The 14,880-nt window shown below is 42.8% G+C and overlaps 1 protein-coding gene across 1 annotated transcript; it reads right to left on the reverse strand.

Annotated features, from left to right (window-relative positions):
- Window positions 1-2,100: 2,100 nt before the first annotated feature.
- lingo1b (leucine rich repeat and Ig domain containing 1b) lies at window positions 2,101-3,963 on the reverse strand. Its single transcript, XM_056279061.1, has one exon. The coding sequence runs from the start codon at window positions 3,946-3,948 to the stop codon at window positions 2,101-2,103; it is 1,848 nt and encodes a 615-aa protein (XP_056135036.1). The 5' UTR covers window positions 3,949-3,963.
- Window positions 3,964-14,880: the final 10,917 nt, after the last annotated feature.

Below are 14,880 nucleotides of genomic sequence, written 5' to 3' on the forward strand. Positions count from 1 at the left end.
AAATCCCTGCAGTGGATAGTGAAGACAGCTGGAAAGATCATAGGAACTGCTCTCCCATCCATCCAGGCCATCATTGATGCACGGTGCACCCGGAAGGCTCTTAGCATCGTGAAGGACCCCACCCACCCTTCCCACATCAACTTCACCCTCCTACCCTCTGGCAGGAGGTACCGGAGCATCCGTGTTGCCTCCACCAGACTATGTAACATTTTCATTCCTCAGGCTGTGAGGTTCCTCAACAGCCTGAACACTTAGACTTCCATAAAATGACTTTTTTGACCGTCTTACTCACTGTCCGTGTCAGGTGTGCTTGTGATGTTTAGGTCTGTGAAGTAATTCTTGTTTTTAAATGCACTTTTTGGTTTTACTATCTATTGTGTGTTAATTGTTTTTATATGGCACTGAGGTCATTGTGAAACGTAATTTCGTTCTCTTGTATGTATGAGACATGCATATAAGGCAATGACAAAAGCAGTCTAAGTCTAATAATGGCTAATTCAATGAAATTCAACTTAAAGGTTGAGAGGCGATCTAACGGGAGACGTACGTCATTGTTTTTCGTCATCTGTTCTTGCCCACCACAAACGGGACACGGTGGTCACGTTTGTGAATGTACCTACAAAATAGTCCTATTTAAGTTTACTCGTGTGCAGAGGTTATGAAAACTGTTGTTTCCCTCATACTAGAATATAGATAAAAATGTCAAGCAGTCCCATGACACATTCTAAAGTAGACACTGATTGACTTTAATTATGTAAGTCAAGCCTTAGCAAACCCTATGTACTTGAATACCCATGTGAATACCCATGTAAAACTATTAGAATTTGCTGCCCTTATAAAAAAGGCTTCTTTTTTTGTCATCTTTGATGACAAACTCAAAGAATGTCATAGATATAGAATAACATAGTCTTACAATGACTTGCCTTCTTTGGCATACAGTACACAAATACATAGCTGCAGAGGATCTTGGAATAGTAAAATAAGCGTATAGGATTACCACCAGGTCACCATACAGTATTTAGACCATAATATTGGGTAGCATTATTATAAGAATGTAGTTTTTTTTATTCCTAATTTGTAGTTCTTCTACTTTGAACAGGTTTAATTTCTCTATATGTGGTATGCTCCTGGGGACCAAAAGCGTAGTGCATCCTATATGCTTCCATAAAAACCAGAATAATCTCTGAACATTGTCTTGTTTGCGTGCTGCACAAGAAATCCCTGTTTAGAGATGAAAAACACATTTATCTTACCACATTAAACTTCATAGTACACTAACATAAAATAAACAACCTTGTATTATAAAACTTAATTTATTTTGGTAGACTTTCCATCTTCCCATCCTATCCCAACAGGTATGAACACATTATCCTCAGAGCTTTGCTGCAGAATTAATCAGACAACATAAATTCCCTATGCGACATAAAAATCTGTGTTACAAAGCAGTGTGATGCATTGCTCAGCTAAAAGCAGGACAATGTGTAACTAAGGGCATCAGATAACATATAGCATGTTTACTGAGATTTCATAATAAAACATCAGGACTTAGACAGTCCTACTGTTCTTTAAGCTGTAAAATTGTTCAGTTAAATGGTCAAACTTTGTTGCGCTTTATCTGTGTTATTTTGACCATATGTAAGCATACTCGTATGGTTTAAACGCAACAAAATATCCTGTACATTTAACTCTTCTGGTAAAGCTGCACAAAAAACATGTGAACTGAAAATGTAACCCTTTAGACTTGAATATATTCAAAACCCATAGCCATTAAAAGCATTAATTTTGTGCAATTGCAAAATGTACAAGGACATAAGATACAGAAAAAATACATACTGTACAGTTCAAACTGTAGATCTGTCAAGGACGAACTCCCTTTGATGTCATAAAGGATCGCACACTGTAGGACTGGCTTATTTTTCTTACTGACTATCGCCGATAAGAAAAATCACAGATATTTGAATATTTGAAATTCATCATTTCATCCCCTGAAGGTAAAATATGATATAGTGTCAGGAAGCTTTTACAGCTGTGCAGTTTTTCTCATGAAATGAGCACATAATTTAAGAGCGGATGGTATCCACTCCTGTACAGTTTGCAAGCTTACATGACTTTAATGTTGAACTTCAATGGTGCCTCAGTCGGACTAGCCTCATCCACCTCCTCCTTTCTTGGCACGTATTCAACCTCTATGTTTGACTTTGCGTTCCCTTTTCCCCTACTCCAGAGAAAAAGGATAACAAGACAGAAAAGGACAACTCCCAGGAAAGAGATGAATCCCATGGTGGTGGCAATGACAAGAGTCTTTACATCAAATGGAAATGGAACTGTGGCCCTGGTCACATTTGCACCTTCCTCACTTGGCTGGTTGGAAATGAAGGCAAATGTTTTGTTAGGTTGATGGGGCCAGTTGGGAGAGTAGCTATGCACAAAGAGGTGAGCAGGTTTAGTGTCATTTCCCGCTGCATTGCTAGCAATACATAGATAAGTGCCATTATCCTGGATTTGGGCATATCGCACCTCCAGTGTGCCATCATTTGACACAGTAAGTCTTGACCCCATGGTTTTGGTAGTAATGTACTCCTTTCTAGGGGATAGCCACATTATAACCGGGACCGGATCACCTTCAGCTTGGCAAGTGAAATAGACTGTGGTTCCCTCATCTACATGGCTTTCTTGAACCCTGTAGTCTACAATCTTGGACTTCTGGCAAATGAAATATTTGGGAGGGAGAATATCAGGGAAGTCTTTGAACTCTTTACCCTGCACGCCCTCGGGTGAAGCACACATAGGCTGCTGTCTATTAAAGTTTAGCCTCCACCTTCTGCGGAACACCCAGAGCAGACGACAGTCGCAGGCTAAAGGGTTATCATAGAGAGCGAGGGTTTCCAGGTTCCCTACCGAGTGAAAGACGGACTCCTCCAGGGTGCTCAAGTTATTGCTGGATACATTTAGGATGCGAAGGTGGTTCAGGCCTCGGAATGAATAGGGCTCAATAGTGGTTAATCTCCCACCAACCAAATGAAAAGCCTGGAGCTTCTGTATATTGTACAGCTGGTTCCCTTCCACAGTATGGATGGGATTGAATGACAGGTTAAGAAATCTAAGATGTCCCAGGTGACGTATGGCTTGGTAAGGGATGGCAGTAAGATTACAGCTTGTGATAGACAGTGATGTTATATTTAGTCCAAACAGGCATTTTGGGGTCATGGTGTCCAGGGCAGGCATATTAGAGATCTCCAACACTCTGAGACGATACAGCCTCTTGAAGGTGTAATCCCTAATGACACTGACATTAAGATTGCGTAACCGAAGTGACAACAGGTTATGCAGTTGGCTGAGGCCATCAGTAGGAACCGAGGCCAGGTTGCAACTCTCAATGATGAGGCTTTCGAGGTTGCTGAGTCCATGAAAAGAGCGTGGAGAAATAAAGACTAAGTCATTGTCACCAACCTCCAGAGCCCTCAGGTTGTACAGTTCTTGGAACATATAGTCCAGGAGAATCACAATTTTATTCTCACTAATATCCAGCTGTGTGAGGTTGCTGAGGCCTGTGAATACTCCCAGCTGAATGAGCTTCAGCTGGTTGTTACGCAGCCCCAGAGTTCGCAGATTGGCGAGGTTGCTGAAAGCCCCTGGCTCAATGGATGAGATAGTGTTTTCGTTAAGCTGCAACTCTTCCAGTTGAGGGTAATTGATGAACTCCTCAGGCCCGAGGCTTTTCAGACGGTTCTTGCTAAGGTCCAGTAGCCTTGTCTCAATGGGGATGCCCTCGGGCAGAGCTGTCAGTCTTCGTCGATGGCACACAACCGAGCGCTCTTGAGCATTGCAGTCGCACCGGGAGGGGCAGCCCGTGGTGGAGCCAGATAGGACGGTGCCCAACATCAGAACCAGGATCGGCTGCCAGCACGCCACCAGGTAGCTGTGCCCTCCCGCCTCCCCGGACACCATCCTACTGTTTACCTTTAAAAAAAAACATAAAAAAGAAAGGGTGTTAGCGTACTGTAGATGGGACAATCAGATAGAAAACAAAACCATGCATTAGAAGTCAAAATGTGAAAAAAGGGTTACAAATGTGAAATTCAGTCTTTGAGGATTAGACTCATGACTAAAGTTAAAAAGGGCCCCTAATGGATTTAAATGCCTTTCAAATACCCTTTTCACTTCTTATTAGAGTGATCTCCAAATGTGTCTCCTATTATCAAATTTAATTTCACAACTGAAAGTACATCAGGAAGCACCCGCCAAGTCTGCTTATACAGATTGAGCATCCATTTTTTTTTTTACAGACAAAAACTTAAATAAACTGCTGCCAGAAGGATTGTCTCTTGCCATTTTGTTTCTCATATGGTTTGTCGGTAAAAAGGAACACTCCACTTAGAAGACTGCTAATCCATATTCAATTCAGATTTCAACCAAGTAGAAATATTGGTTATTACCATTATCAATGTACAAGTTGACTAAATTTCTTACGTTGTAAAATCTCTTCACAGTGATCAATGCAAAAAGCAAGCAGACAAGCAAGCAGCTTGTTTGCTTGCTTGTTTGAACAAGCTTGAACAAGCAAAAAGAAAACAGTTTCCTAGCATGATAAGTCTTAATCACCTATTTGAATAATGTTTCATTCTAAATTCAGGGTTGGTCTGCCCATCAGGTTTAAACCAGTTTAATAGTTTAATGTGGACCTTACCCATGGGTGGGTTGACCCCCCCCCAAAAAAACAACCTTTCAGCCCACTGACCCATTTTCTCTTCCTAAAACTTTATAATTCTTTGTCATTATGGCCAAAAGGTCATTGGATATTAGATTATCTGATTAAAAAATAAATAAATAAATAACAGAAAACACGTCATGATGTGGCTGAGTAGTTGACCTTGAGGTGATTGAGAACATGGACCGCTGCCAAGCGTTGATAAATGGAGAGAGAGAATGTCAGAGGACTTTAAACCCCTATTTGCTTTCTACTCAGGGCCACTTCAACTTGCTCGAGCCTTCAAGCTGTACGTCCCATATCAATCAAACAATTACAGCCACTGCTATAGCTGCATAACATATTCTTAGAGAAACCCTATGCAGGGTCAGAAAGCTGCCTTAACCTCTGTGTAGGCGCTCTGCTGAGCAATAACTGTTTTTCAGTTATGCTTTTTTTAAACATCCAATCTATTATTGTAAAATCACTCTACCGCTGTGTTGCTTATATGATCCTTTACTGAATTGAAAAAGAATTATCCCCTGATTTTTATTGTTTGTGATGCTAATAATATAATAAAATAATAAACTTTATATTGCACCTTTCTAAACAATATTACACGGTGCCTTACACAACAAGATAAAATAATGCACATAGTCAAGATTAAACAACAAAATGCAATACAAATATAGGAAATAATGCCAGATCCGCTCCACAGAACAAGGTAAAACACGGTCAGGATAAAGTCACAAGAGCTTAATTAAAATTAAGAGAATCAGAGCTGATAAAACAAGGATTATGATGAAACAATTAAAATAAGGTGATGAAAGAAAAATGTAAAAAAATAATTAAAAATGTAAAAGTCCGGGTGGCGTAGCAGTCTATTCCACTGCCTACCAACACAGGGATTTCTGGTTCGAATCCCCATGTTACCTCCAGTTTGGTTGGGCATTCCTACAGACACAATTGGCTGTGTCTGTGGGGGGGGGCCAGCTGTGGGTATGTGTCCTGGTCGCTGCACTAGCGCCTCTTCTGGTCAGTCTGGGCGCCTGTTCACTGAGGAGGGGAAACTGGGGGGAATAGCATGATCCTCCCACATGCTACACCCCCCTTGTGAAACTCCTCACTGTCAGGTGAAAAGAAGTGGCTGGTGACTCCACATGTATTGGAGGAGGCATGTGGTAGTCTGCAGTCCTCCCCGGATCGGCAGAGGGGGTAGAGCAGCGACCGGGACAGCTTGGAAGAGTGGGGTAATTGGCCAAGTACAATTGGGGAGAAAAAGAGGGGGAAAAAAAGAATAAGGACTGTGTGTGCCTTTAGGACTGACAGTACGAGTTGTTCATACATTTCAAGGCTATAAGAAATTTGTAATGTTAATTAACACGATATATATATATATACAGTGCATCCGGAAAGTATTCACACCCCTTCACTTTCCCCACATTTTGTTATGTTACAGCCTTATTCCAAAATGGATTAAATTCCTTTTTTTCTCATCAATCTACACACAATGCCCCATAATGACAAAGCGAAAAAGGTTTTGTAGAAATTTTTGCAAATTTATTGAAAATAAAAACCTGAAATATTGCATGTACGTAAGTATTCACACCCTTTACTCAGTACTTGGTTGAGGCACCCTTGGCAGCGATTACAGCCTCAAGTCTTCTTGGGTATGAAGCTACAAGCTTGGCACACCTATATTTGGGGTATTTCTCCCATTCTTCTCTGCAGATCCTCTCGAGCTCTGGAAGGGTAGATGGGGAGCGTCACTGCACAGCTATTTTCAGGTCTTTCCAGAGATGTTCAATGGGGTTCAAGCCTGGGCTCTGGCTGGGCCACTCAAGGACATTCACAGACTTGTCCCGAAGCCACTCCTTCGTTGTCTTGGCTGTGTGCTTAGGGTCGTTGTCGTGTTGAAAGGTAAACCTTCGCCCCAGTCTGAGGTCCTGAGCGCTCTGGAGCAGGTTTTCATCAAGGATCTCTCTGTATTTTGCTCCATTCATCTTTCCCTCGATCCTGACTAGTCTCCCAGTTCCTGCCGCTGAAAAACATCCCCACAGCATGATGCTGCCAACGCCATGCTTCACTGTAGGGATGGTATTAGCAAGGTGATGAGAGGTGCCTGGTTTCCTCCAGACGTGACGTTTGGCATTCAGGCCAAAGAGTTCAATCTTGGTTTCATCAGACCAGAGAATCTTGTTTCTGATGGTCTGAGAGTCCTTTAGGTACTTTCTGGCAAACTCCAAGCGGGCTGTCATGTGCCTTTTACTGAGCAGAGGCTTCCGTCTGGCGACTCTGCCATCAAGGCCTGATTGGTGGAGTGCTACAGAGATGGTTGTCCTTCTGGAAGGTTCTCCCATCGCCACAGAGGAACGCTGGAGCTCTGTCAGAGTGACCATTGGGTTCTTGGTCAACTCCCTGACCAAGGCCTTTCTCCCCTGATTGCACAGTTTGGCTGGGCGGCCAGCTCTATGAAGAGTCCTGGTGGATCCAAACTTCTTCCATGTACGAATGATGGAGACCACTGTGCTCTTCGGGACCTTCAAAGCTGTAGACATTTTTTTGTACCCTTCCCCAGGTCTGTGCCTCGATACAATCCTGTCTCGGAGGTCCACGGACAATTATTTTGACTTCCTGACTTGGTTTCTGCTCTGACATGCACTGTCAACAGTGGGACCTTATATAGACAGGTGTGTGCCTTTCCAAATCATGTCCAATCACTTGAATTTACTACAGGTGGACTCCAATCAAGATGTAGAAACATCAAGGATGATCGGTGGAAACACGATGAACCTGAGCTCAATTTTGAGTGTCATGGCAAAGGGTGTGAATACTTATGTACATGCAATATTTCAGTTTTTTATTTTTAATAAATTTGCAAAAATTTCTACAAAACCTTTTTCACTTTGTCATTATGGGGTATTGTGTGTAGATTGATGAGGAAAAAAAGGAAATTTAATCCATTTTGGGATAAGGCTGTAACATAACAAAATGGGGGGAAAGTGAAGGGGTGTGAATACTTTCCGGATGCACTGTATATATATATATTTTTTTTTATTTTTTTGGATTTATACTATACAGAGTACAGTTGATAAGGTCAAATAAATACCTTACTTCCCCTCTATGAGTTGAAGTCTTGGAGCACATACTGTATGTGAACATGCATTAAATTCACTGGACCATATAGCATATTTCCAAACTGAGTCTTTCCAAGAGGCACCTCTTCATGTTGTCTCTCCTATTAATATTTTCAGTATTGACCATTTACGCCACCACCATGAAATGAAATGTCGCAATATCAGGGAACGTCTTATGCTGGTGTAAACGAATGAGTCTGCATGCAGGTCTAATTTCCAGAGAGGAAAACTGAATTGTCAGAGGAGTATTGAATAGTTTGGGCCCAGTCTGGGGCCAAATATTCATCATGTTGTCACAGAATCCATTGGGGAGCTGAATCAGCACGCTAGATTGCTCCAATTCAGAGGAGTGAAATTTGAAGCTGCTCATTCACAACCCAACAATGGCATTTCTAGAGTGGTTCAAATTATGCGGCAGTGCTCTGTAGGGCCTCTTATAGGTTGTATGTCACACCAAGTCGTAAAAAAATGCATTAGGCTTGACAGTAAAGGTAAAAATGATACTGCTTGTGGTGCACATATACCTCCCAAATACCCAATGAGATCAACGTCATGGGATTGAGGCAATGTGAATTTTGGTCTGAGCAGATTAAAATGGCTAGCGAGGTTTTGTGTCTCTTCCGTTTTCCCTTTCTGCAAAATGGCACAGTCCTGCCAGCTACATGTCTGAAACATTCTGGCCGAGTCCAACGTGTCTGTGGCAGAGACAAGCAGACTGTCAGCACAAACACAAAAGTCTTTCTGAAGCTCGTCTATGACCTCCCACTCCATTCTGCCTCTCACTAATTATGTCAATTTGTGAATGGATAGCATGAAGGATTTTTTTTCCAGTGGTCATATTGTCTGAACCGACTAATTGTACAATTTCAACGAAACATAAACATCGCAATGAAAAAACCCGAATATACTCTGTCATCGAGCGCTCAAGACCCTGAGGTCAAACGAGGACTTGGTAAGACATTTTAATGCCGAAAATGACATTTATTTCAATGTGAAGCAGGACATCCATCTGTCATTCCAGCAACATCAATGATGGATGAAGCCCACTGCTGTCATAGCTAATAGAAAACAAGCAAATGCAAATGCTATGTTGATATTCTTAGCAGAGCAGCATGCATGATTTATGATTCTGAGAGAGTAGCGTTGGCTTTGCAAGTAACTCTCCATGTTTCAAGGACTTTTGAGCAGGAACCCATTTAATGTTTGACAACTATGTTTTGACAAGATCCCAAAATGCCCCCCCCCCAAAAAAAGTAAGTAAAAGGCAGGTACTCTGCATAAATGCACGAAGCTCTAAATTTCATATTTAGATGTAATCTGCAATGGACAAGTCTACACAGATATTCAGGAATAAAGACTGCCCATATTTCATAATGGCATATCATGTCTGAAGGAATCTTACAGGCTTTTGTGCTGTAATAGGGCATTTGAAATTATGCATTTTTAAGTTGAAAAAATCTATTGTTTCCCTTTTGTCCTGCAGAAAAGTTTTTTCAATACTGAACATGTGCTTTGTACAGAGCATATGCAACAGCATAATATGCAATAGCATGTTTCTATTACACAAGACATGTATGACTTTTAAAAGTGAATTTCATATTTTAAATGATTTGGACGTTCTTAAAGTCTTTTTTTTATTGACCCCTATATCTCATCATCAAATATGATTTCCCTGGGACATAAGAGTTTGAAGAGGGAAGGGATAGGGATACAAAGGTAATACTGGATCCACAGCCCCCCCCCCCAACACACACACACACAGACACACGTCACCCTGTACTTGTGGGGACCCCTCATTGACTACATTCGTTCCCTAGCCATTAACCCTAACCTTAACCATTATAAATACATGCTTAACCTTAACTATTACCCTAACCTTAACCTAATCTTAATTCTAACCTTAGCCCGAAACCCAAGTCCTACCCCTGAAATAGACCCTTTTCCTCATAGGGACCCACAAAATGTCCCCACAAGGTAGGTGGTTCCACAAGGTAGGTGGTGTGGTGTACACGTACACACACACACACACACACACACACACATCTCCCACTCCGGTTGTCTCTATGCCTATTTCCATAGTAATGACCTTGGCGAGAATAAGAGTGGACATATCTGCTCTCCCCTGTCGGTCTATGACCATTTGCCTTTTTCTCACCGGACCTGTCACCGTCAGTGTCTTATCTCAAAAGCACCCTAGCTTTCAAATGGTTTCCGCTAGCCTTGAATTTATGCCTCTTCCTTCTTTTTTTGTGCCCCGCTACCGTGATATAAAGTGGCAAACCTCTGACAAGTCTCCAAGTTGTACATTGCTGCAGCGACAGCTTTACAACCGTGAGCTGACAAACAATACGACAACCCACAGAAAGATGAGCGTTTTGCATGAACAGCAATAAAATACGTACAAGCCCATGCTGTTGTTCGAGCATCTGTTGTCAAGTTTCTTTGTTGTGCACTGTTAGCTGCAATGTAATAACACACGAAGTGGCTGCAGCAAGACATGTGTGACCCCCCCTTTCAGGCCAAAAGTTATGGGCGGATTGGGACGGGTGGTTAGCTGACCCAGTTTCACAGTGTATCGTCGGTTATAAATTAAACAAAGCTTAAGCTTTGTTCTATAAAGTTAGTGGCCTCTCTGGTGGGGGAAAAGTAATTATTTTACAGTTCACTAACCAGAACTCCTTTTCTTGGCGCTTACCTAATTTTAGTACACAAAGTTTCCAGCGCTGCTTGTAGCTGTATGACCAGAAATGGGGTTATATAGCCACAAAGCCACTTAAAAATTTCATTAGTTTTTTTTTTAAAGTTTGTTTTTCCTAATTTGCTATACGTTTGCAAAAAACCCCCCCAAAAAAACAAAAAAAATTGGTCTCCCCATGAACAGAATATTTACAAGTATAATATTATATCCTCTGCAGCTAAAGATGTATAGTGCACATCCAAGCAACTTTACACTTTCTGCTTTTTAGCATCCTCAGATGTGCTCGCCAGACTCCACCATCTCTAACTCTGCACTGCTGCTATGGACCGTTTGCTCATTAGTTGTTATACGTATTTCCCAGCATGGGATAAAGACGTAAAATATTCTGTATCTTCATGAATAATAAATAATCTACATAGTAACCGTTGTTTACAAGGTCAAATATGTCAGAGTAAGTAGGAAAGAGATGGTAGAAGCCACTCGCCTTGTGATTTGTAATCTGTAATCTTGATGTAAACACTTTCCAAGCAACTGTCTTTTTACTCTCACAGCCTCCTTTACTGCAAGCAATTTAGATTGTTGTTAATTAATCCACTATGCACTGATTGAGGTTTCCGCCAGTAAAGGTTTAACCCACATCTAACCCAAATTCTATTTCTTTCACTCACATTTTATGACGACTGGTGGTATCATGAGGAAAACAAAATTGAGAATGACCAGTCAGATGCCTTATTAATTCACAGTACTAGTTCAAAGATGATACAGAACAGGGATACTGAAAACAAACAAACAAATAAACACACAATCAGGGGGCATCCAGGTGGCGTGGCGGTCTATTCTGTTGCCTACTAACACCAGGATCGCTAGTTTGAATCCCCGTGTTACCTCCAGCTTGGTCAGGCATCCCTACACACGCAATTGGCTGTGTCTGCGGGAGGGAAGCCGGATGTGGGTATGTGTCCTGGTCATTGCACTAGTACCTCCTCTGATCGGTCAGCGCACCTGTTCAGGGAGGAGGGGGAAGTGGGCGGAATAGCGTGATCCTTCCATGTGCTACGTCCCCCTGGTGAAATTCCTCACTGTCAGGTGAAAAGAAGTGGCTAGCAACTCCACATGTATCAGAGGAGGCATGTGGTAGTCTGCAGCCCTCCCCAGATCAGCAGAGGGGGTGAAGCAGTGACCAGGATAGCTCGGAAGAGTGGGGTAATTGGTCAAGTACAACTAGGGAGAAAAGGGGGGAAAAATTAAAAACAGTCAAAACAAAAAAACAAACACACACACACTATCAATCAAACGTAAAATGGGTGCAGTATATCAAATGTCAAGATGGGGCAACTATGAGCTCAACCCCTCGGGTTACCAACAGGATGCAGCCCATTCAAAATGAGCATCACTGTATGTAGAATGTGATGTCTGAGATGCAAGAGGCGTCTGGGCCATATTAGCAATTATTGTCAGCCTTCCTGCCAAAACGTTTGCTGCAGAGTAGAAGTGGCCAAGAAACCCCTTTCAGATAAAATGTCGGGGGGAAATGCAGCCAGTCGGCAGGGATCCTTAAGGCAGCACTTCAAGGAGTCTTGGGAGAACCCTGTGGCTTCTCACATTATTACCTTTCAGAGGCCACGATGGTAAAAGGAGCACTGGAAAAAGAGAGGTCCAGAATCTATATCGGTTTCAGTGCAAACCCCTTTGGTTTCCCTAATCAGCTGGGTCTTAACAGGTCAAACATGACTTATTTAAATCAAAATGTGCTTTTTGACCCATCTTGCCTCTTTTGTGAGGGCAAGGTCATGTCATCATCATGCCCACAGTGTCTTAAGAGCGAAATGCTCTCCCCTTCAGCTGTTGTCCAAAAACTCGGAAAGAGCAATGCTATTGAGGGCACCACAGCCAAGTGGTGAAAGCTGCAGCAGACACCACCTGGGGTGGATCACACAATAGGCAGGCTTGTATGGTCAGCAATGAAGGAGAAGGCATGGAAGAATACCTCCCCATAAAGGAATGTCAACTGCACTCCTGGGACTACCATACATCCAGTAACTATCAAGCACCAACACTGCAACCATGATGTCTTGATGCATGCTCAATAATCCAGGTAAGAGAATCAGAGAGTTGAACCAGTTCACCTGGACACACTGTTTATTGACAGAAACGTTTAATCACTCATCTAAGGAACCTCTTCAGTCTCAACTGACAGCAGGTATCCCCACCCTTACACAATACAGTGGCATAACGACCGAAAACAACCGGTTTCATATGCAAACTGTCGTGAGAATTAACTCATTACAATGGCCATGTGTACTATTCACAGAGGATTTGGAAATGGTTGCAATCCCAGCATTGTAAGATGGCGACAGATGTGATGAAACGTTTCTCTCTCAATAAACTGTCCAGATGAACTGATTCAACTTTCTTAGACAACAACCATGAATATGTTAGAAATTGTGCTGCTTTTTTTTATCTAGACAGGTGGTCATGGTTAAAACATCCAGTTAATTGTAAAGATTGGATAGAGGAGGCCAATGAAAGGAAGAAAACCAATTATATGAACTCTAGTTATATGAGCTGCCTCCCATCCCTCTAGGACCTTGAGGCGGGCAGGGAAGATTGTTGCTGACCCTTCCCACCCTGGACACCACCTTTATGAGACTCTGCCCTCTGGCAAGAGGCTGAGGTCCATCAGGACCAAAACCTCACGCCACAAGAGCAGTTTCTTCCCTGTTGCAGTCGGACTAATCAACAGGTTCCCTGCCCCCCACTGAAAGCCCCCCACACACACACACACATATTTTACATTAGATTACATTACAATCATTTAGCCGTCGCTTTTATCCAAATCGGCTTACAATAAGTGCATTTAACGTAGGAAATCAGGAGAACCACTAGTCAGAGGTCATAAGTGCATCTAAACAAGCATCTAAGAGCAAAACCAGTCCTAAAGTAAAAGCACAAGAAATATTTTTTTATGAGTGAATACAGTAAGTGCTAAGAACAAGTAACAGGGTACAATAGTATATCCTGATGAATATATACTGCGATTTTTAATTTTACATACTTATATAGCTTTTTCCCCGGAAACAATTAATGGTGTTGATAAAAGTGCTCGACAAATTAGGAGCGGATGTTCCCTGGGTCCGTGGTGGCTTCAAAAGTGCTCAACAGGGGACTTCCGGTAATGGCGTCGCTGTGGTCGGGCGTGCTTCCTTCATCTCTCCCCGCCTGACATTTCTATTAACTACCGCACCTCTCCTAGTCTTTCAAAAGTTACCTCAAACGCTCTCTATTAACACGCCAAAATCCCCAAAACAAAGTAAAACGGACCAAGCCCGCGAAACAACAGGATTCTTCTACCCCATGTGACGCTAGCATCGGGCTTGTAGCTAACGTTAGCGCGGTGCTACCCGAACTCTCGACGGAGGCTCTGCTTAAACGCATCGCCTATGTTGTCGCAGAAGAGGGCCAGCGAACTCAAAAGATGTTAAATGCGGGTTTCACCAAATCTGAGACGAGACTGGATGCAAAAAGCGACAGCGTAGTCAAACGTGTTGACGATGTCGCGGCGGCTACCTACTCTCGCTACACTGGGACACGCATCTCCTCCGCCTTGGAAGATGAGATGGCCCCGCTGCTCGGGAAATGTGCCGCGTTGGAGAAAATGAATGCAGAGCTGTCGGCAAGGATTACAGACTTGGAGGGACGCTCCAGGCGGGACAATATCCGGATTTAAATCTCAAGGAGTCAGTTGAGGGAAGTGAGCCCCTTAAATTTGTTGAAGAGTTTATCCCCAAAGTACTAGAGTTGCCAGTCACAAGCATCACAATGGATCGCGCACACAGAAGGCCCGGCGCCCCCGCGGATGGTCGCCCCCGCCCTGTTATCATCAAGATCAATGGCTCCAGAGACGCAAAGGGAATCTCCAGGATGAGGGCCAGCCTCTCCGCGTCGCTCCTGACATCCCCCCGGTGGTCCGGTCCGCACGGAGAGCCTTCAACCCAGTCTGCGCTGAATTTATCAAGAAAGGCATTCGTTTCCAGATGAACTTCCCTGCAGTGCTATCTTTCAAGCTTGATGGCGTTAAGAAGCCTTTTACAATCCCGAAAGATGCCAAGGCATTTTTGGAGGGGAGCGTTTGATTTGTGCTATATCACTACAGCGCACCCTGACGCTGGGCGGTTGGCGAGCCAGTACCACTAATTTATACATACCTTGTCCCCTGTTCTAATTTAATCTAGGTCGGACAGTTCACTTTTCTTTTTCGTTGGTTATTTACTTATCATACTTTTATTTATGTAGCCTTTCAGTTCATCATTGTACTATACTTATGTTTTTAATTATGTCACACTGTAGAGCCGAAGTAA

Source organism: Lampris incognitus, chromosome 4, assembly GCF_029633865.1.
Source record: "Lampris incognitus isolate fLamInc1 chromosome 4, fLamInc1.hap2, whole genome shotgun sequence".
NCBI lineage: Eukaryota > Metazoa > Chordata > Actinopteri > Lampriformes > Lampridae > Lampris > Lampris incognitus.